Source organism: Trichoplusia ni, chromosome 7 (genome assembly GCF_003590095.1).
Source record: "Trichoplusia ni isolate ovarian cell line Hi5 chromosome 7, tn1, whole genome shotgun sequence".
Taxonomy (NCBI): Eukaryota; Metazoa; Arthropoda; class Insecta; order Lepidoptera; family Noctuidae; genus Trichoplusia; species Trichoplusia ni.
The window spans coordinates 1,913,314-1,940,681 of NC_039484.1; the positions used below are offsets into that span (position 1 = coordinate 1,913,314).

Below are 27,368 nucleotides of genomic sequence, written 5' to 3' on the forward strand. Positions count from 1 at the left end.
GGGAAGTCCCCAGTAATAGACACTACTATACACGGAATACACCGACTGAAAACAAGCGACAGGGAATTCCCCGTTCCATTTGATAGATGCGCACTCGGGTTGATTGATCGCAGTGTTGCCAACCTAATGATCGGATTTTTTAAAATTCTAGATAATTTTTATTATTGACAATATCGTCTATTGGTTTCAGTTCGGTTGGGGGCCCTCTGTATTCGCGGGGCCCTGGGCTGCAGCCCAAAAAGCCTTTTAATAGATCCGCCCCTGATCATATATACATAAATCAATCTTAGCTTATGTTAAACCTGTCAATTTAACATTCAGAATACCGCTTCCTTCTTTTGTCATCCGGTAAAATGATGAAACAACTATAAAATACTTACATATTTCCGACTAGATAGTGTCACTTTTTCTTTAACTCGCAATTCTATAAATTTAATTACGAAGGGCTTCTGTAAGTGTTACACGGTAGCTGTTTGGAGCCATAAAGTTGTCGCGCCTCGAATCGTGTTCAACTTGTTAATTGGTGCACGATATGCTAAACAGATTATGATCGATGCTCCTTTTATTTTCCTTCTCTATCTTTTAATTATAAATGCCTTATGGTTTGTTCTCAGTGTTGTTTCAGTTTTTAACAGTACTGTATGTATTTTCTCTATGGTTGATTTTATTTTTCTTTTAGAAAAACGAAATTTGAGTGCACGGATAGCCCCACCCGCGCACCATAATGCACGAAGAGTCACGGGGTCGAACCTCGCGTAGGAGTATTTGTATGTATTTTTTTTAATTTGACATTCTGGTCTTAAGCTGTGGCTGAAGACCAGAAAAGGTAATATAAAGATACCCTGATCCTGGTGGGTTGCTGTTTAAGAAGTATTTTAAGAGTATTTTCTTTACCACGAATGTGTGGCCCTTTGTGTAAAATGTTAAATTAGATATTTTCTGTTCTGATTAATATAAACGACGTGATCAACGTACAACTAAGCCACAGAAAGCGATACTCGGATACTTTATTCCTACTTTAAAACTCCACGCGTCACACCTAAAGTAACATAAACACTAACATGTATATTTATTCAAAAAAGGATCATAAAACTCATTACAATCATAATGAAGCACGATAATACAACAATCAGAAATCTATAAATAAGGATACAATGAGCGGGCATCGCTCCCCAAAGGATGCTGTGTTTGTTGACTCACTTATTTCGATGCCGATGGCCTAATTGTAAATCGAGGACCAACGTAACTCGGTAAACGGCTCCCGACATTAACGGTGATTTTATTATCAGATAAACAAGAACAGACTTAATAAATCTCCCTAAGATGTGATTTCCGGAAAGTGATTTGGATTAGAATGGCGATCGTATAAGGAAGCCATTCCGAACACCCGTCACTGCTATTCCCGTTTGATTCCACGACTATCATGTTTTTAAATTCGAGCCATCATAAATATTCGGAGCGCCACCGAGTTACACTACTTTATGGTGTTCTTTTTTTACTTTTTATTTTAAGTTTGTTATTTGCGATTCCTGTTATTATTGAACGCAAGTGGGCGAAAAAACTATTCGAATAATTTGCAGTTATTTTTACAACCTATAACCATATCTATTTTCCGTTGGAACCTACATGAATTTGAGCGAATAAAAGTTTGTAAAATATCTTAAAAATAATAAAATATATTCAACTTATACGAAGGAAGGTAATGTTGTTCTTTCTTTCTCCAGATTCTCAACAATCATCGCATAAAACCAGAATACAAAAAAATCGTGTCCTCAAAACCTTCTTTTGTTACGTCAAACAAAATAAATATCGATTTTACAAATTATCGGTTATCATAAAATATAATCAGGATTGGTAAATAATCCATAACCATGATTTAGAGTTCTCGCTAGCCAGATATTTCACACGTGTGCCAAACTAAACGCAGTTGGTTAAATCTTTTGATCCTATTGGAGTTCCGTTTGCCAACTGCGGCGACTAACGCCAGTGTTACTTGACTCTAAACTATATTCACTGATTTACGTTCAGCCGATATGGACCATGAATCCTTGGACCGGTAATGCAACTCTCCTTTTTTATCTTTTTTTATGATTGACCAAGTTTTTATTGGGCTTGAAAAGAATTGCGTGATATGAGGAAATAAAGACAATGTAATATTAAAGGCAAGTAGGATAATATGTTTTGCCTATATCGAAAATAAGAACATAGTTACGTTAATAAAAAAATCCAGCTTAATGTCTTTAAAATATTTCAAAAACGACGTTCTAGTATCAAAACTCTACTAAAATTAGTACTTTATGCCTAACTGTCGGTCGGTGAAAAAAAAATCGATCACTAAAAACCTCAACGGCTTGCACAAGGCAATATTTTAAATAAAACTGCCGATTACAACGTCCACATCTGGTTCGGCGCGCTATAATTAGTATTTAGGTATAGCTACTTACATGCATAATAATTTCGTTGGCCACAGATCATTGATACTTATCGAGTAAACAATGTGCGCTGCGCGAGCCCGGCTCGGTAATGACGGGATCTATATCTGTTGCCGCGGATGTACCCCAGGTGTATACTGACAAGCAAAATAAACTCAACCGTAATCGATTTGAGAGTTTTAGAGCTAACAGTTGTTCTTATATCGATTGATTCTGTATTATGTTTAGGTAAGTGGATATAATCGAGTGTGGTCGAAATATTCAGTTTTATTCTTAGATCTGTTTTGTGTACTGCAACCCACATTCTAATATGTGTTCGCTTGAAAATGTTACAATTTATTAAGATGTATTTCTGATCCGCTTTGCAAAGGAACGCGGTTCTGCAAATTCTGCCTTTATTTTCCAGATATTGTACTTTAATACTATTTGAAATATTTTAACAACGTGAAATTTAAAATGATGTATGAGCAATCATCATAAGTTCTATCTAAATGTACCTATATTCCGAAATATTAAAAAACAACTGTATTCTTTTGAGAATAATTTAATGTTACATAAAAAGCTCATGCTCATGTTAATGTAAGCTTCTTTGATAGGGGAAAATATACATACTTATCACCAACTTAAAGTAGCGGCGGCGGCGACGCGACGACGTGTGGCTTTTGGATATTTGTTAGCGGCTTTTGGAGAATAGGACTCTAAGAGCCACGAACATTTGCGAAATTTCATCAACTGTGACCTTCTCTTTGGTCAAAATATAAATTTAATGGACTGATTCAAAAGAGTTTTTTTTTGTTATAGCGTTTTAAATCTTTAATTTACGACTAGCTGTATCCGACATCGCGGTAATTTTTCTGTTTTCTCCTTAAGAAAAATCATGAACGTTTTTTTTCTTTTTCGTAATTTTTCCATATTTTCACCGTTTAAATCTTCCCGGGACTTTCACGATTATTTTAACATTAAAATAAGCCAAATCGGTTCAGCAATTCTCGAGTTTTAGCAAGACTACCGAGCAGGAATTCATTTTTATGTATAAAAAAAGAAGAAGAAGATTTCAAAGAGAAAATTTAAAAGCCCAATCGAAAATGAGGTTTTGAATTCAACCGTTATTTTTTATGTACGTACCTTCACTAATTCCGCTATTTCTAGTGCTTGTTGATTAACGTGATGCTTTTGTTAGATGCGAGATAGTTTCTATTTATCTCCTAAGCATTCATTGAGTGTGGACCAGCGATTGTTTGAGCATTATTGTTAAATCAAGCCAAGTCCTTTAAAATTGCCCGTAATTCTTTGTTCATATGGAACGATAGTTATATCTCTTTCGGGCTATTTGCCAGTTGGTCATCCAACATCAAAAATCAAACGTTTTGAACGAAAAAAGAAGTGAATGACACACGATGCTAGTCTATTAGTTACTGAATGATGTCGGAAAAGCCCATTGAAGTTTTACAACATACTTATTACTTATTCGATCAACCATGAAAAGTAGGCTTGGCGGATACTTCGGTCAGTACTAGCTGATTAAATAAAAACATTTCTCATTTAGTTTTTTGTTTCGCTTTTAAGAGCACTTGTTTTTCTAAAGTCATCTCATTAAGATTTTTTCGTAAAAAGGAACTTATAACATTATCTTTATATCTTTCTACTCCTATCGTTCAAGCTTACCTCCATCTCAGCAGCAATCCTTAGCTAGTTTTACCTTATTTTAAAGAAATAAAAATATATTTGCATCAACAGACTCTTATACATATTAAAAAAATGCAGAAAATATCTTAACCACGCTAGGCTAAAGGTACAAGGTATGGAAAAATAAGTTTTGTCTTATTTGTCGTGAGTCTGTGCCCTCGACGAGATAAGTGATGATATAACCAGAAGCGCTAGCTAACCTGAACCTCACATTCCAAGTTCGAAAATAAAAAAAACCCTTTGTAAATATAACAATGTAAGAACGATTAAAGTTCGTCTTTCTCAGATAATTAGGGCACAATACCGATTAGTAAATATGCAACAAAACATTGCAGTGCTTCCTATACTCTTTAGCTATTGTAATTATATATCAAGTAATTGCAGACACCCATGTTTGCGTATTTAATGTTGTAAGTATGTAATATGTTTATGTAATTAGTTAGGTATATGTAATAGAACATTATCAATCTTCTACTAATAGCCCACTTGAGAAAGCAAAATCTCTCTTTAACATAATTCTTTAGAATTCGTCTTCTTTATTCTCTATATCATACACCCTTATCTCGTTCCCAAGTACAGTACTTACGTTCTGTACATTCAAAATTCTTAAGTAAGTTATGCATAATTTGCAACGACAAGAGAACAGCTCTTTCGATAGAATAAGAGAATATTAAAAGGTAAAACGATGCCATTATTCGCAACACCTGGTAGTTTTTATCCTCAGTATACTTTTAAATGTTTGAATTTGCAACTTCACACAACCTATGATAATAATAAATCGTTTTACCTAATGTAATTTTAAGATACCCTTTAAACTGACGAATGACGCAAACTTCTTAGCAATAAAATTTAATCTAAAGTGCAAAGTCATATAAAACACATTAAAGAAGCAGTTTACTGTAAACAAGTGCAGTTGTTGGTACTATCACGATCAGTCAATGCTGGTCCACTCTATAACGCGGGCACCGCCCAATAGTGACCAGCCAATCGGAACGCTTCATTACAAGCGCCACGCCCCCGGCAGCGCGAGCGCAGATAACGAGTCGCGTCGCTTGTCAGTTTTTCAGTTGCTTTCATAACAGAAGGATGTTTTGTGGTTTGTGTGTTCTGTGAGAATGACTTCGTTGAACGGTGACGTTAATGTAAATGTGAGTAAGTTGAAGTTTAGTGTGGATAGTATATTGGGGAATAATGATTCGTCGCGTGGCGAGGTGAGGCAGGAGCCGCCGTGCGCGGGCTGCGTGGCGGCGCTGTACCGCTGCTGCAGGGACGAGCCTCCGCTCCTGCAGCTGCCTCTGCCGCTGCCTTATACACATCTCCACCCGGCGCTCAGGCCCACTACTGGTAAGTTAGTTGTTGTTACTCTTAGAGTTAGAGCTTAAGAGAAAAGTTGATTATTTTGTGTTACTTTACTTAGTCCTATAAGAAGGCTCTTAGGCTGAATGGGAGGGAAGAGGTAGAGGAATGGATGAGTTGGTTGGTTTTCAATTAAATTTGTGCGGACTGCTTATTCTCGATTTTTATTTTTAGTATATGTTGTAATAGTGGCAGAAGCAAATACATCATCTGTAAAATATAAATTGTCTAGTTATGACAGGTCATGAGATAGCCCCTGGTGATAGACGGTTCCGTTATTACCCTTTAATTGAAGTTTTTCAATAGTATATTTTAGTAAAATTTAAGTCGGTAAACAACAACAAAAACAGTATGATAATCAAACTATAATAAAATGATGATACAAAAATGTTAATAACGAGATTTCGTCGGGTGTAAGAGAACATAGATTCTGCCACCCTAATTATGGGGGTCATGATGGACAAAAGAAAAGTCTAATTAGCATGGTTATTGTTCATTTTGCATTTTTGCGACAAACATTTTATAAAAGTAGATACCTTATTGTTTATTGTGGTAAAATTTTATCGATTTGTATTGAGCACAGCAATTAGACATATTTAGGCAATCCAAGTTAACCGTAGCAAAAAATAGGTCTTGTAAAAGTTATTAGACTTGAAGTTCCAGGAATGTTTGATTAATACAAATGCCGCATACAATTACAAATCCCTGACCGAAATGCAATTTTAATTACTCGACTTGTTAGTTTAACAATTTATATTAACTAAACTAATAGCTAAACAGACAGTTTGACATATTTAAATAGCGACAGCTAAGTTGACGGCAAAAAGGAATGACATTATCATGGCTCGGGGGTGGCAGATTTGAAAGGTCACGGGAACTTCTCCCTCACAATAAATGGTAAAGTTTAAGTTAGAAGAATACTCAAACAAAAAGGTTTTCCTCCACATTGAGCTTGTTCCTTGTAAAACACAGCATTTTTTTTACTTTTTTCAGAATATGCTTTCCTTTAACCATCTTTTAAAGTAAGGCTGTAAAAGTGCAGCGAAGAGTTGCGTCACGCTTTTGCAACTATAGAATTCTTATTTCAAAAAGTGATAAGTCCATTGATTTTCTCTGTAATAGAAAGCGTAAAGTCTAATCATTGGATATGCGTTTATCAATATTTTCGTATTTATTTCAGTTTTATTTTTAAGTTATCGTTTTTAAACATATTTATACGGATCGCGCTCTCGCACCGAGCTTATAAAATTTTCAAACAAATACATTACCTACCTTTTAGGTTCCGATGAGAACTACCTATATTATGTGGGCGACCATTATAATATAAGTATTATAAGTCGGCTTTAAACTTATTTATAAATTTTACACTGTAATGTTCAATATTATAAACAAATACTTATCCAAAGATAATCTATTACTAAATTAACAAAAAAAAAGTGCAGATCCAATCTACTAATTATTGATTTTGCTGTCAATGTTATGGAATGTTAATTTGTTACAAATATTTAAATCTATTTCCAAAGTGTAGGTAACCAGTAAACCCGAATAGCACAATAATAAATGTTTCCAAAGTAAATCGAGTTTTTTGAATGTCTAAAGTTTGTCTATAAATCTTAAGGAGTATGCTTGCGTTGATGTCTTTCCCTTGGAAAATATTTCTATCTGCGTCAGTGAAAGTTTTCCTGTTATGTTTATTAATTTCCTTTAAATATGTAAGTATTTATACATAAAATGCTACGCTCATATTACGTTAACTATATATATTGCCGTTGATTTATTTATAAATACGTGTTACGTGTATAAGTAAGTGTTTGATCGTGATTCGAGTTTAATTTCTCATTTCAATTCGTTAGAGACGTTCGAAATCATCGTTATTAAAAATCTATGTTTCATTTTGCACCACAAAACATTTTAAAATGAAAGGCTCTTTTACGGGGAAATATTAGTGGTACCTGTTGTGATAAATAGTTTTGAAGATTATAAAGCTGAAGCATTTTAAATTATCTCATTAGAGTGTCGGGAAAATAACCTAGCCGGAAGCCATATGGTAGATATCCATTAATAAAAAGCCGTCCTCCACTATTTTTATTAGACCCATGGCTGTTCGCAGGATTTGGCCGTGTCTTGCAGTTGCATTGAGATTAAAAAAAAAATCGTTGTTTTGTATAGCACCAATATTTTTTTAAATCTGTACAACACAATTACTTAGGTATTTATATTTAACCGTGGTTTTCCGCCATTGATCATTCACGAATATTCCAAGTCAAATGTTAACTATGATTCAGCTATTTTTAGATTTAGCGAGACTAGCGAAAATTAATGTATTTCTATTTTAATCTGCTAACAAAATATGTTTGGATTGTTTTTAGGATTTATCCATGAATATTTTTATTTTATTACATTCTTTATTCCATAAGTATTAAAAAGCTTCAACTGATTTTGATCTATAGGTTATTTTATTATAATGACTTGACTGAGACGGCAGCCCTCGCCGCCGCCTCGTCAGCACGACGGACGGATTAAGGACAACGGTTGGGGCCGAAACTAATCAGATGGTCTAGATAATACGATTGAGAAATCTGTTATTAAATAAGTGTAGGGATAGGTTGAATTTGAACATCACTCGGAGTTAGGATTAAGAGCAAGAAAATAATGGTTTACACTTAAAGCTTAAAGAAAACTTAACAAATCCCTTTCGCTTCTAGTATACCGCCTTCCTCTGCCGACATCATCACCGCCGCAGCAGTCGGCTCCCCGCTGCGACGTCACATCGAGCGGGAAGAGAAAGCGCTCCTGGTCACGCGCCGTTTTCAGCAACCTACAGAGGAAAGGACTGGAGAGAAGGTTCCAGATACAGAAGTACATTACGAAGCCGGATAGAAGGCAATTAGCGGCTACATTAGGACTCACTGATGCTCAGGTGAGAAGAATAGATTTCACTAGCTGTTTCCAGCGGATCAGTGTTCTCATGGGTACATCAAACTAGGAGAAATCTCCTGTTTTAATCTCTTCGTAAATTTCTTAATCACAAACTAATCTATCCATCATCATCTATGTCTCGGGCGTCAATACCGATTAATTGTTGCTTCTTACTGGTTTTATTTCATCATTGTTTGTAGCGGCGTTTGTAGAACTTTAAGGATTAGATTATTAAAGTCAAGCCTTGGCCTACTACTTGACTACTGTACACTTACAAAAAGGGTATAGTAAGGTTTGCCGTAGTCCCACATCTGACTGACGAAGTGGTTTAGGACGGTTAACGGTGGAGGACCCCGTCCTTTGCGTTCATGTCGGGTGGCTTTCGTCCTGAGATAAAAAGTCTAATTTTTTCTTCTTGTAGATAATAGTTTCGGTGTAGGTAATTTATAAGAATAGTCTAAAATACAATAAGTCAAGAATGTGGAATTGTGCCTTGTTTCCTTTTCGTAACGTACCATTAGAATATGGAACAATTGAATAAATTAAACACGTTTCTTGAAAAGCTATCGGCCGAAATCCAAATAGATGATCACTTCGGTTCGTGGACTAACAAAGATACTCAGTTCAAATACGTTGACAAATAACAGATTACTTCAAACTTTATGTTAATGGCAAACTGTTTGTGTGGGCATAATAAGAGTCCAAATTCGTAATTAGTATGTTAATTGAAGTTATGAATGATCAATATAGTCAGGGAGAGTACTACACAGTTCACTGCGGGGCTCTAAGCATGGTGAGTGTTGTGACAGCGCGGTGTCAAGCCCCGCCGATATCGAAGGAAACATCTGTATTCGTGTGGTTCTCAGCGACACAGCACCGCAGGCGGTGTGGCGCCGACGACAACGGCTTGGTGTGAAATTGCTCTTAGTTTTCGTTACTTCGAAGTAGATAAATTCGAAGATGTTCGAATACTTTAAATTAAATTTTAATTTTACCAATAAGTAGGGATGTAGCCGGTGTCGGTGATGGAGAGAATACAAATATGACTTTTTTACAAGAAGATACCTAAATGGGATGCTCGGCTCTTAGCTTTTATTTTGACTAATACTGTCCAATACGTAAATTGATAACCTAATACTTTGTTTGTAGTAAACTTTATTCAGCTTAAAAGACCCCAAAAACCCTACGTTAGTTCGGAATAATTCACTTAGCAAAATATGTAGTTTTCCATTCGACTTAGGAGCTTGATTTTGATCTGGTTACTGGGTACCCAACTTTCACATTTATATCACTGCCAAGTAGAACAAGCTCAGATCTGACTTTCATCAGAGGGCTACCACCTCTTCAAGTACTCGAAATAAAATTACAGTTGTACAAGCGTGAAAGCGCTCTACAAAACTAAGACCAAAGTCATTCTTGCATAAAAACAATAATATTACTTTTAAGCCTTCAGAAGTGGTAGTAGGCCCTTAGGTGGCAATAAGAATCATTGACATAATCTGCAACAATTTTCAGGTCAAAGTATGGTTTCAAAACCGGCGCATGAAATGGCGGCACACGAAGGAGGGGCGCGGCGGGCTGTCGGGCTCCGCCGGCATGCCGGGCCGCGACCCCGACTCCACCAACGACGATAACGAAGACATTGACGTCGATACACTCAGTGATTAGTGAACTAAACTGTTTTAAATCGGTATAAAGAATATGGTGAATTTTCGATCGGTGAAGCGATCAAAATTGCGTAGGGAAGAGCTACGGAAAGTTTTAACTAAAGAGTTTTAAGTGGTGCAAGAAAATTCCTAAAACCAAGTTACAACTGAATGAAAGCAGCCAAATAGGCTCTGAGGCGTACCTATCTTGGGACAGGCCTATGTCCTATAGTGAATTGTGAAGAAATTGTGGGGCCACACACCATAATTTGTAATAAAGAGTAGGCTATGAGCTCGATAGCCTCGAAATAGATTTATCTTGTAGATAAAAATATTTCTCATATATCTATTGAAAAGTTTTGAATTTCTCAGGCCTACGCTTTGTAATAAAACAGCTGCAGACACAATTTTTATAATCCAAACTATTTTTACCCTTAAAAGGTTACGTTTAAAGTAGTCACTAGAAGTTTAAAAAATAGCAAAACCATGCGTAACGGTCATCAGAACCTTATAAAAAGAGTACTAAATCTACCTAGATATAGGTAATACATGTAGATCTACATGTAATAAATTTCATTGTATGTATTGTAGGTTATAACATTACGTTTATCTAAATACTATTTTTATATTTGTAATAAAAGAGTATTTAATTTTTATTATATTTAATAAGTTATCAACGTTCGTTTTAATTGATTTGTTGAGACATTCCCTTAAATAATTGCTTAATGTTTACTTTACTACTTTTGATACGAAGTCCTAAGTTGAGTGTAAAATATCGTGATATCCAACTGGAACCAGCGGCATTGCCTGGGCTATTTTTGGTTTTGCAGTGGACATGTTCCAGAATTTTCTTCACCAGGAGAAGTACCAGCTCTTACCGACTAAAACCACCAAAATGGTGCCTCCGTTCCCTAATAGTCGTGGGCAAAACGTTAAAGCTTTCACAGAATACTAGAAAGTTACTTGTTAGTACAGCTTCATCCAGAGTTGGGAGGGGGATTCCTTAGCTAAAATGATAAAACACACTTGGAAGTACATCATTTTATTCAATTTAATATTATTTTGTACAAATAAAGAGCTGCTACACAAAATGGATAGTTACAAAAAATATGCAACAATGAATAAGGAGGCGTACAGAAATAGTGCACATTTGATTGAACTTCATAAAGAACCTAATAGACCAAACTAAACTAAATACAGGTAATAAATAACCACTACAAAAATGTATACTTATTGCAAATAATTGCCATCAATAAGACTAAACGTTTTGGACAAACTCTTCAACTAAATGTTATATCTTACGAACTTAAATTCTAAGATATGTGTTCAAAGTAAACGTCTGCATAAAACATACTACATATATATGTATAACATTGAATATCTACATTTTACCTATTTTGGCATTAATATACATATTTCAAATACTTCTATCTAATAGTCTACGAGTTTGACTTTGCTCCTGGCGTAGGCGTCGGCGGCGTCTTTGTCGTAGTCTTGCGATGGGCTGGGCTGGCTGTGTTCGTCGTGCCTGTAGCCGTGGCCCTTGTACCCGCCTCGGTGGCCGTAGGGCCTCCTGCGACCAGGAGGGAAGTTCTCTTCCTTCCACTTATTCTCGTAACTGGGTGGTTCATAACGGTTGAAGTCGTATCGTTGGCCTTGGCTTTCACGCGGTGGGTACTTATCGTGTCTTGGGTATCTGTCATCATCATTTCTGCGATCCTCTTTGAAGTCCGGCTCTACGTACCGTCTTCTAGGTTCAGAGTATGCCATTTCACCGTAGTCCGCCCTGGGTCGCTGTGAAGTAGACGCGGCCTCTCTGTCCGCCTCCCACACTGGTATGCGTGGTGACACGCTTCGGGATTTACTGTTCCCCTCCCTGTTTTTGTCATTTGACAGGGAATCTCTGAAAAACAAAAACAGGCGTTATAGAGAGGTTCTTGATCAAGTAATAAAATCTGACAAAAAAAACTATTTACGCTATGGAATGGTAAGAACATAATAGTAACAGAATTAATGTATATCTTCGCAAGGACATATTCTTCTATTAGACTTAGTATAAATTTACAATACCTTGAAGACGAACGACTACGGCTCCTATCCGAATCCTCTTCACTGGATCTTCGGTTTTGTTGATGCCGCATTTCACGCTGCCTATAAATGGGAACGAAGCTTTAGTCACAGTGCTTTAAAATTACATCACAGAAATTTCTAGGCGGCGCTATATGTAAAGGTGAAAACGATATACAGTTAATTCAACTCATTTTTGTAGCCCATTGCTTTCATATAAAGGTTCAATATGTAACAATCATTGTCAACGTACGTAAAAGCGCTAAGCACAAAGACGAGTTAACTGTACTATGTAAAAAATGGCATAGTATAAATTACTTATTATTTATAGACAATAACTTGGTATAATGTATTTTTGTTAAGTAACAATAGTATACAGACTTGCGCCTTAGTTTGATAGCCAACTCCCTCATTTCCTCGTCGCGCCGCGCCTGGCGCCGGCTCTCGCGCTCGAGACGCTCTGCCTCCGCGCGCTTGTCAGCCCGAACTGTATCAAATATGTACATTATTTAAGGGTCTTTAAACAAATTTACGAAGATACACTTGTTTAATAGACATTCAAAATTACATTTTAGATTCTTTTGAATACATATGGCATTTAGAACTTCAAATAAGTGGTTAGTAATATGAATAATGGAATTACTATAGGTAGAAACTATGGGAAATAACCGTATTATAGAAACCTCTTTTATCTTATATCAATACACACTTTAGTTCGAGAGTTAAACACAATTATTAGTATTACAAGAGTATACTTAGCGCAGTGCAAACAATTGTCATTCCATACTTATCTGACAAGTACTTTGTTAGCAATTAGATTCAGAGTGTGTGACAAAATTAAAGTATTAGTATTAGTGAAGTATGACCTATGTGGTCTTAGCTTATATAAAACTCACGCTGCCTTGATAATTGAGCCTGCATTTTCCTCTTGAGTTTTTCTTTGAGCGACAACGTTTCACGCGACGGACCCTGCAAAAGTTATCATATTAATTTGATTTTCGCTACTAATACGTATACGAGAACCGACTCGTTCGAGAAAAGGATCGAAGGATCCCTTAATATGAAAAGAACAAACCTTTTGATATGGTTACATGTGACTAGTGATTGTTTCCGTAGCCTTAAGCTTGCGAATAATGTGTTTATGTTGGGGTATAGAACTTAAAAGTGTTTTAAAATACAGAAATTAATAAAAACAAAAGTTTTATTACAACAACTATATACTATGTTTGTCTGATGTCGTCAAAATTTAAAGAAATAATGCCATTATGTCTTGGTGATGATTAGTGTTAATTTATTTGTGTATGAAGGGCATACATTTTTATTTTATTCAAAATCTTAGATAAATTTGAATATTTTAAAAGTTGAAGAGAGATGTATGTGTTTAGTGTCAGGTACAGTATGTAATAAACATCATACATAACAATATTTTTACAGAAGGAGTTTTGCACAGCTTAAACGAAAACTCAAATGCGTTTTACAATTCTATGGTTAATCCACATTTTGTCAATGGTAAAACCCAAGCAAAATATATTTAAAATTAATTAAAAACGGCAGCACAAAGGATATAGATAAAAATAATATCAGGGTACATATAGCAGGTTTCAAACATTTTGCCACTTTGTAGATTGTTCTCGCATATTTTAGATGGCTTATAGCGAAAAAATCTGTTGTAAAAACTACTGGAAAGTAATGTCGTAAGGTGCTAAAATGAAAGCAGAACAAATGTATAAATGCAAATGATTCTTACTGACTTTGGAGCTGGATCCAGACAATCGTAACTGATTCTGGTTTGTATTGGATTTATTGCCCACCGCCATTCTGAAATGTCGAATAATTGCTTATGTCAATTACATAGGCTCTTAGAAAAAGCAATGTACAGTTTGTGACTGATATTGAAATTAATAAAACAAATAAAAGAAACCAATGGTGCTCAGACTGGCCCTAATCGTGTCTTAGCGTGCTTGAAAATGCTTCGAAAGTTGTAACGCAAAAAAATATTTTATTATATAATAGATTATTTTCCAGACGGCAAGTATCTATCAAAGTCAGTTATTCTGTTCAAATAGGAACTGTATAAGAAGGCTTCCCTTCATTTTCAGAAGCCAAAGCCAGTTGGTTTCTTTACGACTATCAAGGAGACGAGATGCCACAACGGTAACCTAACTATAAAAGAAACTATCACACTCACTTGTTTTTCGAATCGTCTGTTTCGCTGGAGTCAGAGTCTACCGAAAGCTCGCTTGACGACTGGTCCTCTTTGCGGCGTCCGTAGTACCGCGGGACAGACGCCTTGCTTTGCGCAGCCTTATCACTACTGTAACATAATACCATACATAACTTAGACCCAATATTATTTAAGTATCTCAGTACAATGTTAATACCAAGAGTAATGCCGTCTAAGTATTCGGTCTGACTCACCTCCACGTTCAATAATAATATTATAAGCTTACAATAAGACAAGCTTACCTTTCAAATGACATCGATCTGGAGTTATTATGCTTGGCATAGGCACTAGCATGACTGGAAAATACAAAGACAATTAGTTTCAAGCTTATGTTACAGGCTATCCATTTTATCAACAATAATAGAGATAAAATACAAACTTTGCAGGGCTGCGAGAGTATCTGTTTCTAAGATTACGTGACCTTGACGTCGACCTCGTGGAAGTTTTTCTGTATGGGCTGTATGACCTCGAGCGGGATCGCGAGGAGGCAGACCGCGATCTGGATGAGCGCGTCTTTGAACGTGATTTCCTCCACGAAGGGGAACGCGACCTTGACCGTGACCTGGACCTAGATCGTGAGAATGATCTTGATCTTGAGTTGGGTCCTCTAGGACCAATTTGCCGAGAACGCCTATTGTGGAATGGTGACGACCTAAAACAATAACAGATCACAATAATTAAATAAAATACTAATTCTTTGGCATTTTTTTACTTTATTCTTTGGTTATAGGTTTTACCTGCCACGAGGTTTTCGAGCTACGTCTGCATATAACATCTTTAAATTCTGCTTAACTTTGTCTGCATACAGGGGCTTGGCTGCCGTGGCTGTCGAGAAAAAAACACAATTATAGATTAAATAGCCAGTGGCTACCTTAAATATTACTATTTGTAGGTAAAAACACATACATATTAAAAACTTAGAATCATTGAAGGATTCGTTAGTCGCATACTTGCAATTAATGCCCTCTATTAAACATTTGTTTAACTATTTCACAAATAGTTAAACAAATATATACTTACGTGGTTTTTCTTCCTCTTCACCCCCGAAGGAAGTTATAAATTCTATATTTTCTCCGGTATCTGGAGAAGGGCTTCTACTGGGAGATTGACTTGGCGACCTGGTCGGCACCGACGACGGAGCAGCGTAGCTGGGCGGACTAACCACGCGGGTTGCCAGCTTCTTATCACTGTTAAGAAAACTGAAAAGTTAGTAATGGTTTAGCCGATAAATGAACAGAATGTTGAGGCCATACTTGCGTGCCTCAATAATATAAATTCTTGCGGTATTGGGAATTAATATTATTTACTTTAACTTGATTGTTTGTGACTTTACAGTAATTTATATTGCGGACATAGACGGAGTTATTTCTACCCACCGATGTGCTCGCCTTTCTCGCCGGCTTTTTCTCCCTGAGAACATAGCCTTTTCCTTTTCCTCTCGCAATAGTTGTTTCTGATGTTCAGCGTCGTCTGCGTCGCCAGTCAGGAACGAGAATAGATCACATCCCGCCATTCCAAACTGAGGTCCCACCCCGTTCAACTCGTGTGCCTGAACTCCGGAAAAAGAACCATTAGCAAGAAGAATCTATATGTTTTGGAGTAGCAAGGTAATCCATTTCATTTGAGTGTTCATTTATAAGAATTTCGTTTATATTTTAAAATTTGTAAACATAGTAAAGAAACATAATACATGCAGTTGCTTCCATGTTTAATATACCTAGTACCTACAGGCTGTATAAATAACAGTTTATTAGCTCAAAAGACAAACATTAATGTTAATTGTGCCTAAATACTGAAACATCAGTTTTTTAATGGTAATTATATCTACATTGCAATGTAGTTCCATGTTAATTGCACTAAAGTAACAATAGACAAACATTAAATCATGTTTAATACAATAAAAGAATACTATGTAGCAAATTCAATAACACTACTATTTTAACAATAGCTTGAGACAGAAAACAATAGTGGCAGTATGTTAATGGTGCAAACTACATTTACTATAATGACTTGGTGTACCATTCATCTAAGAATTTATGGAAATCATAAGTAAAAATAATGGCATAATAATATGTCATTTTATGAAAAGCAATATATACCTTGCAATTAGCGACAAACTCACCTGTGAAGCCTCCATCTTATTGACATCAATGCTGAGATCCACATCAATAATCTCAAGATCGGAATCATCATCGGAATCTTTCTGTTCCGCCTTTTTAATATCGGGGCCTGTAATTTAATACTGCATGCCATAAGAATACCCAGAAATAAGTGAAGAATATACTACCCCGTGACCAGACATAAGTAGGCGTCAAACATCACAGCAGATTGAGGTATAACTCTAAACGTAAAGCTGAATCTACCGTTTGAACCGGAGGGTTGTGCTCCTGGATCATTATAATTGTATCCTATAGCAGCACCCATCCCTTTTCTTTCGTGAAGTTTCTCTTTCTGCATCTCTTTTTCTTCTACTGTCACACCAAATTGCTCTTCTATGGCCAGTTGTTGAAGGAATTTATCTTCACCTGGAAATAAGGTTGTTATATTAGTGTGTTTGTGGTTCGAAACAAATTAGCTGTGTAGTTGCAACAATAAAATGTTATGTAAAATAATAGTTTCATACAAGTACTTCAATTAAATATTAATTAAATGATAAAAAACAACATATTCCATAGTCTGTGTAATTTAAATTACAATACAATTTGATAAGAATCAATGTTGTAGTAATAGAATTGCTACTCACTTATTCCTAGAAAGACATTCTGTGCCAGGATCCTGTATCGCTCATAGTTGCACTGTCTTTCTTCAGGACTGAGCTCATCTGGTGGTATATCTGGGTTTCTCACTTCAGGAATATAATCCAAGTGTGCTCGGACATCAAAACGATCAATCATATTGCTGGTATCTCCTTGCCAAGGCATCCTAAGAAATTGCAACTTTATTACATTGATATTCGATGCATAAACAGCAAAATAAGTACTTCAACATTTAGGAAAGCGATCTTTAAGTATGGACATTAGAAATACTAACATGATAGCTGGGCCTTCTCCTGCTGCAGCAATAGCAGGATCCAGATGAACCTTGCATGGTCGGCCATGAAGTTGTAAAAACTGTGTAGGTTCTGCTTTCTAGAAAAATATTAACAAAATACTATGTGATTCGCTACAACAATATTTTTTAGCACGAATAGAACATGAATTGAATCAATAACAATATTAGTAATGAGTTACTAATATAAAAGTAGACAAACGATTGGCTCACAATCTTTTCATAGAAATCCTTGCGGCGCTCCGCCCTGCGACGATAATCAACAATCATGCCGCGGATCATCCGCTCTTGTTTCCTTGCTTCGTGCCACATCGTAAAGTTTTACTTGTTCAGACATAAACACTGCAAATAATTCTTTATTTTTGTATGGACACTGTTTTAGGTACCATTAAAATTAATTATTATATTCCGTGCCCGTCAGCATACTTTGGACAGAAAAACGCCATCTTGAATTTTTGATACTGCGCGCAAGTTCCTCGCTAGTGAAGGGACTGCGTTTAATTAGCTTACCACAGAAAACTAATAATTGCAAACATAGGTATGATGAATGAAATTTCTAGATAATGAAAATTAATAAACTGTGTTTATAACCAGAATAAAAACATCGGTAGATATTATATTTATTGTTAGCTGGCAGTAGTACGGCGATATTTTATTCATAACTTGTTTCACGTTCACATTAACAAGAGAAAGGTCAAAGGAATCGAACCTCTACTCAAGAGTTCAGTTCTCGCCATCTAAAGGTATATCTTTATCAACTAATTCACATGAGATTATACGAGTATTTCTTCCCACATTATAAATAGGTTTGCATTTCAGGATAAGGTTTAAGAAATAAATAAAAAAACACATGTTCATTTTAATTCACAGTATACAAATATAATTCACTATAATCCTCCACATCAAAAAATATTTCATTCTCCATTTGATTTGGTTTACATATACTTAACCAATTCAAAAATTCTTCAAATATATCTAGATTTGCAAGGGTATCATTCATACTTCTATTGCAAATTAAATAGGTACCTTTCTTTATATGTTTTTTGAAAAAGTACCACATTTCTTTGTGCTTTTCATGGTCCACAAAGAACTCTAGAATGTTGATGATTATAATGTCAGAGTTTGCAACAAGATCACTTCTTTCCATTACATCAGAATGGACTACTTTTATCCTATTGCTGTCTAAGGAGTGCTGTTCTATAATCCTTTTTTGGACATCACAGCATTCTTCATTCATTTCTATTCCTATGATGGTGCCAGCATTTGAAAAGTAATATGCCTGAAAAATAAATAAACACAGATGAGGAAAGTTATACAACTACTCCCAAGTACAACTCTACAGTTTTACTTAAAATAAACTTACACCATAGAGTACTGCTCCTAATCTAGAGCCCACATCCAAAATTTGCTTATCTTCTAATTCTTTGGGGAGTTGAACCTTAAAAATATATTTAAGTGCTTGTCGGGACATTGAGTGTGAGATGTATATCAGGTCCTGTAAGCAAACCACAAACAACATTTACTATTTAAAAAAAAACATAATCACAACATGTATTTTAATCATAGTTATAATAAAACTTACTTGAACATTACGAGATGTGCAGTCTCTACAGTAACGTCTTTTCAATTTTCCTTTCTTCACTAAGTCATTAACTTCCATCTCGTCATACAAAAACTCATCCACATGAAGAGTGTTTACTTTGTTACAATCTGATTGATCTCCAACCATTGGTGGTGTTATAACTTCAGATGGCATTTCAGCTTCAAAAGGCACAATTTTCTTTATTGAATTCCCAATCTTGATAAGCATTTTCTCAGAATTTTGTAAGGCTTTGAAATGTTCTAAGTCTGTTGATAAAAATTTGTTTAATGAGTAGTATATTCTGAATATACACAACATTTTGTCTTTCAATAACATTCCCTGCTTTTTAAATTATGAATAAATAGGTTACCTTTCTTGTAGGAATGGCTACATATCCATTGCTCAATTGAATCCAGTTGGCTAGCATCTAAATCAGAGAAAATTTCCAGTACACTATGTTTTGCGGTAACAACACTGTCGTCTTCCATGATATCGTTCCTGTGTAAAGCGGTTAATAAGAAAGACAGAAAGTAAAGATTAGAAATAATTTGGAAAAATATCTATTAGATAATTTTTTATCTCAAAAAACTACTTCCTTTTACTGCGAAATTAAATAAACAAGCACATGCTCAATTGCTCAAAAGCCGGCCTTCAAAGCTGTCAATGTCAAATTAATTTTCTTTTCTTGAAATTTCCAGGACTCTAAAATAGGTAAATGTCTTTTGCGACTGAAAATTGCATTGTGTGTTTTTTGCATTTTGTATTGCTGTGCAATTACGCTAATGCCAACAGTCATTATTTTCCAACGAATAAGATATCATCTGTATAAGATTTTATACGTATTCTTATAAGTTAAACAACTGATACCTAGTATTTACGTTGGGCTTGTAAATAGTGATACAAAATAATCCAAAGGGTACATAATTTAAGACAGTATGATAAGCATTTTACTACTGAAAACGTGAACGTCCATCACTACTAGTAAATCGAGTACAAAACACATTGACTGGGTTTCATTCATGTCAGCAGAGTGCAGGCTGTCAATTCAAATGACAGACGGCCAGACAGTTGTCGCGCCGCGTTAGCCGTGTATTATTGTTTTGCAAGTTCTCGTTTGTAGTTTCTATGCAAATATTTAGTTAATTCTTGTGCTATACCTATGATTGGGTTATAAATCGGCATCGTGTTTCGGTTATCCATATGACACCCCAAAGCGCGTTATACATAGTTGCAGTTCATTCTGCTTTATCAGAAGCTTAGTATTCTTCGTTTTGAGCTAAATATTTTAATTGAAAACCGTGAAAATGGAATGCCTGCCTCATAAAAAAACTATCGGGATATGGATGTCGGACAAGAAAAGTCAAAAACTTAATTGGAAAGAGTTTATTAAGTCTTGTGCTTCTCATGGATACAATCTTGTCAGGGTAAGTAATACTGTAATATTTACGAAATACTTTTTTATAATTGTAACTTAGGCGGCATTACTATTTGTTTCAGACGTATTTTTTTCTTTATTGGAGAATATGGGCTGAATTACTTGTTGCCTACATTATTGTCCATGACAATTTTAAATAATTTCTTAATGTGTTTAATACAAAAAATGTACTCTAGCCATGGATCTCATATGCATATTATATTCCTATAATGCTAATTCACACTGACTTAGAATGAAATAAGTTATTTTAATGTACTGTGTCAAATAACTAATTATTTGTTTTAATTATTTACAGCTTGACTTGGATATTCCATTGGAGGAACAAAGACCAATTAATGTATTCCTTCATAAATTAACTGATGTTATTGCTGCAGCTGACCATGGTGATTCAAAGGTAACAAAAAACCTCTTTTTTTATTCAATTTTTAAACAACAATTTCTAATTCTGTAACAACATTATGAAAAAATACTTGCCTTTGAATAATTTGTTCTTATTCATATAATTATGTCCACAATTGCTGATTTTATTTGAGTTGGATGATATCATATCTTTTCTTGATTTATGTAATCAAAAGCAAATCTTATGTCTCACTGAAGAACAGAACAAGTTGAACATGACTCATTAAGTGTTGATTCAGATTAGCATTACAATGTCATGCTTTTTTAAAATTAAACTGTTCAAAAAGTTTATATTTGTTTCCCTCAGTTGGGAAGTCCCCAAATCTTGCCCTCAGTTCTTGAATTCTGATTAAAACTAAAAGTAGTTTATCAGCCATTAAGTAAATTATATTCCTGATTGTTAGTCTTTTGTCAACTTATCACAATCATAATAATTCAATTCTACAACAAATGATGTAAAACCAGGTGTGAATGTGTGTGTAAACATCCTCAGCTAAATATAAAAATAAAGATTTGAGTGCCCAATTATTATTAAAAGCCTTAGCCCTTACTGATACTACCTGCATGTTAACATTTATTTTAATTTTGTCACCTTTATAACTTGGATTTGTTTCACGGCCATTGCCATTTATTATTCAGTATTAGTCAGCTGTGTCCTTACTATGAAGTGTCAATAAAAACTCATACAATTTGTTTCCCTTGGTTGACTAACTCAAACACACATAAAAAGTTTGTGAATCATTCATCATAAAAAGTAAATTAAAATTTTACAGTTTAGGATACTGTAATTAGATTTTTTATTGTACCTCAATTGGTTTCTACGATGTTTTGTTGATGTAAGATTGTTATTTGTTTGGTGTTTGTGTTTCATACAATGTATTCAATTGATTTTTGAAACTACTTTAAAGTGACAAAAGTATTTTTGTTAAGTATGTTTTTGACTGAGAGTTTACGTAAAGTTACTTTATGTAAATACATTGCAAGTAGTTGGAAAAAGAAGTTTACGAATTCTATCAGCAAGCCTGTCATTTTTTTTAATTATAATTTTTAATACAACCCCATGAACATTATTGCTAAACTATCTCTGAGTTCTAACAACGGGAAGTAAATATAGAATGTACTACATGATTTATCTTGATAATAGTTGTTGATAGTACAACTGTCGTTTTTACATGTTGAGTGTTGTTTAATGCATTTCTCTTGTTATCAGGCATCAGTAATCATAAATAGAGTGGAGCAGTATTTATCGAACCATCCAAATATAACTGTTATTGATCCATTGGACAATGTGAGGATACTTTTAAATAGGTATGTAATTTTATCTTATAATTCATCATTACTTTATGAAACATGTGTCATGTTTGTTTATAAGATAATAGAACTAATGGCTATTTGGATGAGTCATAGAGTTTATTATAATATTTCGTTTTTATCGAAAAGATAAATTTATATTCAACTGTCTTGAAATTGTTATAGAAAAGAAACCCTTAACAGATTAATTAGAGAGATGATTTTCATCTTTCTATGCAAATCTTCTTAATTATAGGTGGGAACAATATTGGTATGTTGTTTCTAGAAGAATGGAAAATGAAACAATGCCTATAGTGTTCAACAAAATAGAAATCAAAGGCGCAAAGAATGTTTCGAAGTCTATTACTTTTTTGCCAGGATTAAAGTTTCATTTTAAAATGTTGCGTCACACTATTTACAGGTACTGCTACTACACAATACTACAAAACGAACCCTCACTATACAAACAAGGAATATTCACTCCGTCATTCGCAGAATTCACTACAAACAATATAGAAATGAACATAGAGATAATGAGGCAGAGAGGTGTCAAGTTTCCTGTGATATGCAAACCAACTATAGCCCATGGGTCCAAATCAGCACACGACATGATCGTAATATTCAATGAAAAAGGTTTGCATGTGTGCAAACCTCCTTGTGTCGTTCAGAATTTTGTAAATCATAATGCTGTCTTACATAAAGTATTCCTTATAGGAGATAGGTATGTATTTGAAAATATGTATTATATTATATGGTTATTAAATATTTATAGATTTTGTGGTCGAATTTAACCTTGAGTAAGTGATCTTTACAAAATGTCGCTTAATTATTCATTTTCGTACCTGTTTTTCATTTAAATGTACGTAGGTATTATAGACTGCGTAACAAAAATAAAGTGTAACCTGGGTTGTTTAAGAATTATCTTTAAAGCAATGTTACTCAATAGTAAATTATATTTCTTGCGTAGTTTTATTATAAACATTTTCGTTATACAGATCCGACATAAAATTTGCATACATTAGTATTCGTTCGTTTTTAGAACATAATAGTTGTATGGAACAAAAGAGTAAATTGGTTCATAGAACGTTTTGTTCACTGCAAAATAACAGTGACAAATGGAGGCATAAAAATGAAGAGTCTTTCATAAAACCATTAGCGACCGTGTACCCCAATTTATTTTGCTATTTATTCGGCAAAAGAATTTAAGTCACTTAAAGAATCAAATTTTCCTCACTCAACAAGAAATCACTTTTGCTGTGGATAAAGTCAATTCATTTCACAAATAATGTCAGCCTCGTTCACGTTTCAGGTATCATATTTGCGAGAGACCAAGCCTTAAAAACTTCTACGCTTCAGAAGATTTAGAGCCAATATACTATAGTACGGGGGAGGTATGTAAAGCTGATAGCCAGTCCACACTGTCGATACTCGACCCTCACGATAAGGCTGACATCACACTCACACTCAACGAGGACAAAATCAAAACTATCATCAGGATACTAAGGAAAAGGATAGGTCTACTTCTGGCTGGCTTCGACGTAGTCATCGACAATATGACCGGCAGTCACGCGGTCATAGACATCAACGTATACCCCAGTTACGATAACTTCCCAAACTTTTTCGAACACCTTCTAGATTCCATACAAGAAGCAGAGAACAGGAATGTAAATATATACAATAATGGTGACTGCAACGGTGTGTATGGAGAAGAGTTTCTAGGGCATAAGATTAATGGTTTAATCAATGTTGGAATGGATCCAATTAAGTACGGTGTGACCGGTATGAATATAAACTGAATTTGTTTTAAGTGTATAACACAAATGTGTATTGATTGATTATTATTATTGATAAGAGATTGCTTTTATGAGTCACGTATGCGTAAGATATTGTTATCTGCTTAGATATATGTGTATAGTTATTTCCGTATTGTAAGTGCGTTTATTGTCGTTTGGAATTAGCACCGACAGTAGTTAAATATAATTTATGATGGCATGGGAAATACAAGTTTAAAATGGTGTAGTAAAACTCGAAATCGTTTAGCTGTCAATATTTGTTTATCTTACAGCACTGGCTGCTCGTTAGAAGTTTTTTATCTTTAGTAATCTGCAACAATTTTAATTTGAATAGCCGTAAATTAACGAAAGGCGGGGATCCAAAGAAAGAAGTAATTTAAAAGATAAATAGAATATCCAGTATATTTATAATAAGTCTTCAAGTTTTGACTGTATGTATAGTATTAATACTTCACTGTCGCAAATATTGTGAGTCACGTCTTCTAGTGTAAATATAAGTTAGGAATACCGATACCGACAGAAAAAATATCATTCTAAAATGAGCTCTAATACGTAGTGTGTGGATACCTTTTCCAGTGTTAAATCAGTGTTTTGAGGAAGTCAGCTACACCAATCGCCATTGTGAAGTAAATCTACACTGCCAGTTATAAAGTTCATTTTTGAATGCACATTTTCTGCTATGCGGAATTGGTTCAGTATAATAGGCTTTGGCCCCTATTCGCTAGCTATATAAACCTCTTTTAGTGCCTAAACAAACCACAGAAATATAATTACACAATATTTATGCAACTCTATACTCTATAACATAGGACATAAAGTGTATTTCTTGAATCTTGATCGATTCCATTGCAAGTTGGCATTTGTTTTTCATTCCGTCATCAGTTTTATTGAAGTAGTTGCAACATATACAATGGATAGTATTTTTGTTGCTTCGCTAGATTTATGTACACATTAGTTTACGTACACATAATAAAATATTATCGACATTATTCTGCTTAGTTAGGAAAATTAAGTATTTTATGTTGGTAAAGCCTTCCAAGAAATGTTATATGTAGTTGCATTTTGCTGTTATAGGAAAAAAAATACTTGAAATAATTTGTTTGATATCGTAACATTACACATAATTGATCAAACTGCAATTTTGACTAGGTACAGTCAACAGCAAAAGTTGATTACCGCTTACTCAGTTATGACGAAGTATTTACCGAGCACACGTTATTTGTGCAATCAATTAATTACGGTAACTTTGTAAAAGGCTTTTGTTATTGATTGTACTTTCAATACAATTAATACTTTCAAAGTAATTGATGTATACATAGTGCTTTATTGTCGACAGTAATTTGTCATGTATTAATCAATTCATAAATTATTCAAATACTTACCAAGATTGATGTACCAGTACGGCTTAAGACTGATAATAGTCATTTAATTAATTATATAGGTATTGTATCGCACACGCTTATAATAATGGAATTGATATGTTTAATTAAGTTAATAGAAAACCTAAATCTCCGTGTTGTTAAAACTTGAACATTGACTACTTATACTGTTTAGAGCCAAATAATTTAAGAAAATTGTTACACATAAGGTAGACACGTAAAATACTCTCTTTAGGTCTTTTGTATGTGAGGCGATGCAAGTCTCCGACGATCCGATGATTTTAGACTTTCGACTAAAGGCTCATTTAGATTAGATGAGAAATATTTCGCGATTTGAGATTTGTTGTCAGTCATATTTGACTTTACGCATAGCCGAATGGTATAGTTCGCTGTCAAACTCACAGGGCGGGACGTGTCTTGGATTCCATCCCCGCGTAGGATAAGCATTGGTGTCAACCACAAACGTCTGACTTAAATGTTTGTGAAACCCCCCGCTATACAAGGATGAAATACCTTACTGAGGAGGAAATTTATTTCATTTTTACTAGACATTATGTATTGTAACTCTCAATATTCCTCGCTTTGTCTGAATGAGTTTTAAAGACGTTGAATATTCGAGTCTTGCATTGCCTCGTAAACGAAGGACCTTACAGTTGTGATTAAAACTAAAATATAGTTCCTGATTTTGAAACACTAAACATTTTTGAACGGGTTATGATGTGAACATGTATACTTGCATTCGATTCATTCGCGACTTTTACAAACATGTTATTTTTATACAATAGTCCATGATAATAGAATATTCTATTAAGTGTATTTTATACCCGTTAGCTAGTATATGTAATCTAGTATTTCATACTTAACATCTGTTCAATTTAATTGGAATTAGCCTAGGACCAGTGTTTTAAAAGTTGAATGGGTATAACTATTTAAATAAGCCCAATACTCCCTAATTAGTAAGCTAGATGTAAAACTTTGGCCTGTGTTTAGTTTTACTAATGTGTATCATTCCATATGGTATTAAAGAATAAATGTAAATTGATCTGATTTAACACCTGCTCAATCACAAGTTATCTCCTCTAAACGAATTAAACACAGAAAACAGACAGACAGGAAGATAAATTGTATTAAAGTAACTGTAGTGAATAAACAGTAAACTTACATAGTTAAATTATTTTACTTTGATATTTCTTGTAACCTTTTATTTTTATATTTGAGACAGCGTTATGGAAAACTAGGGGCCTACTACCATCTCTTAATAATAAGGTTCCAGTTGAGTAAACTAGATGGCGCTGTACGCTATGTAGAGTGGCATCTCTCTCCGCGACCATTTATTCAAATCAAGCAGTAATTCAATAAAACTTTAGACTAGATTTCTTAAAAAAATATTATATATTTAAGATTTATACTCCAGTAACATGGGTACGCTTGCACTCAACAATGCCAACAATTAAAACTTATACTCGTTCATAAGCTAAGGTAAAAGAAAACTTCTCTATAAATTAATTTCTTCAACATTGTGAACTGCAACGGACTTACTAAGAGATGCTGGTAGGCCCCTACGATACGAAATATAGAAAAATACGTTTTTCCATTGTTTCAATTAAGACTTGTTACGGTGTAAAAAACTATTTCAAATTCCAATTCAAACCATTCTTAGTTAGTGTCATTGATAGCTTATTTGGTAAAGCAGCTGGCGTGTATTGCTAGGTGTCACAGGTTCGAGCCCTGGCTGATGTTTTTCCATTGTATTATTTATTTATTATTTGATTCCATATAATTTTAATGTTTCGACAAACTAAATCACCAAGGTGTTCTTTCCTACTTATGACTGACTGGGGTTAAAAGTTATTTATTAATAGCTTGACCGTTGACCGGTGCCTGTACTATGAGCTCTGCTGTTGTGTAAGAGATGGCGCTCTAAACTGCGAGTATCTTCATCTCGCTTTCGCAACAGCATAGGTCCTTTTTAAAGAGAAAGAAAGCACAGAGGTTTACTACTGTACTTCGGATTTACTCTCTGAACATATTTCGATAACTCGAATTAGTATTACAGTATTCAGCATAGAATTAGAATATACATTATAGTATGCAGTTGAAAATAATCGTAAA

At 34.6% G+C, this 27,368-nt stretch overlaps 4 protein-coding genes across 5 annotated transcripts; 2 read left to right on the forward strand and 2 right to left on the reverse strand.

Annotated features, from left to right (window-relative positions):
• Positions 1-270: 270 nt before the first annotated feature.
• LOC113495596 (homeobox protein DBX1-B) lies at positions 271-10,697 on the forward strand. The gene is made up of 4 exons (XM_026874389.1): positions 271-348; positions 5,178-5,462; positions 8,180-8,394; positions 9,909-10,697. Exons 2-4 carry the CDS (start codon positions 5,234-5,236, stop codon positions 10,059-10,061), a joined length of 597 nt encoding a protein of 198 aa, XP_026730190.1. The 5' UTR covers positions 271-348; positions 5,178-5,233; the 3' UTR covers positions 10,062-10,697.
• A 368-nt stretch (positions 10,698-11,065) lies between these two features.
• Positions 11,066-17,856, reverse strand: LOC113495592 (CLK4-associating serine/arginine rich protein). Of its 2 annotated transcripts, none has more exons than XM_026874385.1 (16): positions 17,592-17,856; positions 17,361-17,458; positions 17,074-17,252; positions 16,694-16,855; positions 16,453-16,559; positions 15,707-15,879; positions 15,351-15,529; positions 15,068-15,155; positions 14,710-14,982; positions 14,573-14,626; positions 14,295-14,420; positions 13,858-13,924; positions 13,003-13,075; positions 12,488-12,593; positions 12,110-12,190; positions 11,066-11,942 (listed from the first exon to the last, which is right to left on the reverse strand). In XM_026874385.1, exons 1-16 carry the CDS (start codon positions 17,688-17,690, stop codon positions 11,471-11,473), a joined length of 2,337 nt encoding a protein of 778 aa, XP_026730186.1. In that variant the 5' UTR covers positions 17,691-17,856; the 3' UTR covers positions 11,066-11,470. The 2 variants fall into 2 exon arrangements, with proteins under 2 accessions (XP_026730186.1, XP_026730187.1); XM_026874386.1 differs by having other exon boundaries at positions 15,351-15,517; positions 17,592-17,855.
• Positions 17,857-18,231: 375 nt separating this feature from the next.
• LOC113495594 lies at positions 18,232-19,636 on the reverse strand. Its single transcript, XM_026874388.1, has 4 exons — positions 19,331-19,636; positions 18,961-19,226; positions 18,742-18,873; positions 18,232-18,657 (listed from the first exon to the last, which is right to left on the reverse strand). The coding sequence occupies exons 1-4, from the start codon at positions 19,446-19,448 to the stop codon at positions 18,238-18,240; spliced, it is 936 nt and encodes a 311-aa protein (XP_026730189.1). The 5' UTR covers positions 19,449-19,636; the 3' UTR covers positions 18,232-18,237.
• A 194-nt stretch (positions 19,637-19,830) lies between these two features.
• Positions 19,831-26,427, forward strand: LOC113495593 (inositol-tetrakisphosphate 1-kinase-like). Its single transcript, XM_026874387.1, has 5 exons — positions 19,831-20,384; positions 20,691-20,789; positions 22,005-22,102; positions 22,506-22,805; positions 23,394-26,427. The coding sequence occupies exons 1-5, from the start codon at positions 20,265-20,267 to the stop codon at positions 23,878-23,880; spliced, it is 1,104 nt and encodes a 367-aa protein (XP_026730188.1). The 5' UTR covers positions 19,831-20,264; the 3' UTR covers positions 23,881-26,427.
• Positions 26,428-27,368: the final 941 nt, after the last annotated feature.

What these genes read in the sequence shown, in the direction of transcription:
- LOC113495594 (XM_026874388.1), bottom strand. Translation starts at nt 19,448, where the DNA reads ATGGAAGACGACAGTGTTGTTACCGCAAAACATAGTGTACTGGAAATT. An exon ending in TAGCCATTCCTACAAGAAAG is followed by an intron (nt 19,227 to 19,330) that starts GTAACCTATTTA and finishes TTTTATCAACAG; the next exon opens with ACTTAGAACATTTCAAAGCC. An exon ending in TAGGAGCAGTACTCTATGGT is followed by an intron (nt 18,658 to 18,741) that starts GTAAGTTTATTT and finishes TTTATTTTTCAG; the next exon opens with GCATATTACTTTTCAAATGC.
- LOC113495596 (XM_026874389.1), top strand. Translation starts at nt 5,234, where the DNA reads ATGACTTCGTTGAACGGTGACGTTAATGTAAATGTGAGTAAGTTGAAG. An exon ending in GGCGCTCAGGCCCACTACTG is followed by an intron (nt 5,463 to 8,179) that starts GTAAGTTAGTTG and finishes TTTCGCTTCTAG; the next exon opens with TATACCGCCTTCCTCTGCCG. An exon ending in TAGGACTCACTGATGCTCAG is followed by an intron (nt 8,395 to 9,908) that starts GTGAGAAGAATA and finishes AACAATTTTCAG; the next exon opens with GTCAAAGTATGGTTTCAAAA.
- LOC113495593 (XM_026874387.1), top strand. Translation starts at nt 20,265, where the DNA reads ATGGAATGCCTGCCTCATAAAAAAACTATCGGGATATGGATGTCGGAC. An exon ending in ATGGATACAATCTTGTCAGG is followed by an intron (nt 20,385 to 20,690) that starts GTAAGTAATACT and finishes AATTATTTACAG; the next exon opens with CTTGACTTGGATATTCCATT. An exon ending in CTGACCATGGTGATTCAAAG is followed by an intron (nt 20,790 to 22,004) that starts GTAACAAAAAAC and finishes TCTTGTTATCAG; the next exon opens with GCATCAGTAATCATAAATAG.
- LOC113495592 (XM_026874385.1), bottom strand. Translation starts at nt 17,690, where the DNA reads ATGTGGCACGAAGCAAGGAAACAAGAGCGGATGATCCGCGGCATGATT. An exon ending in ACAACCCTCCGGTTCAAACG is followed by an intron (nt 16,560 to 16,693) that starts GTAGATTCAGCT and finishes ATTAAATTACAG; the next exon opens with GCCCCGATATTAAAAAGGCG. An exon ending in CGTAGTCGTTCGTCTTCAAG is followed by an intron (nt 11,943 to 12,109) that starts GTATTGTAAATT and finishes TTTGTTTTTCAG; the next exon opens with AGATTCCCTGTCAAATGACA.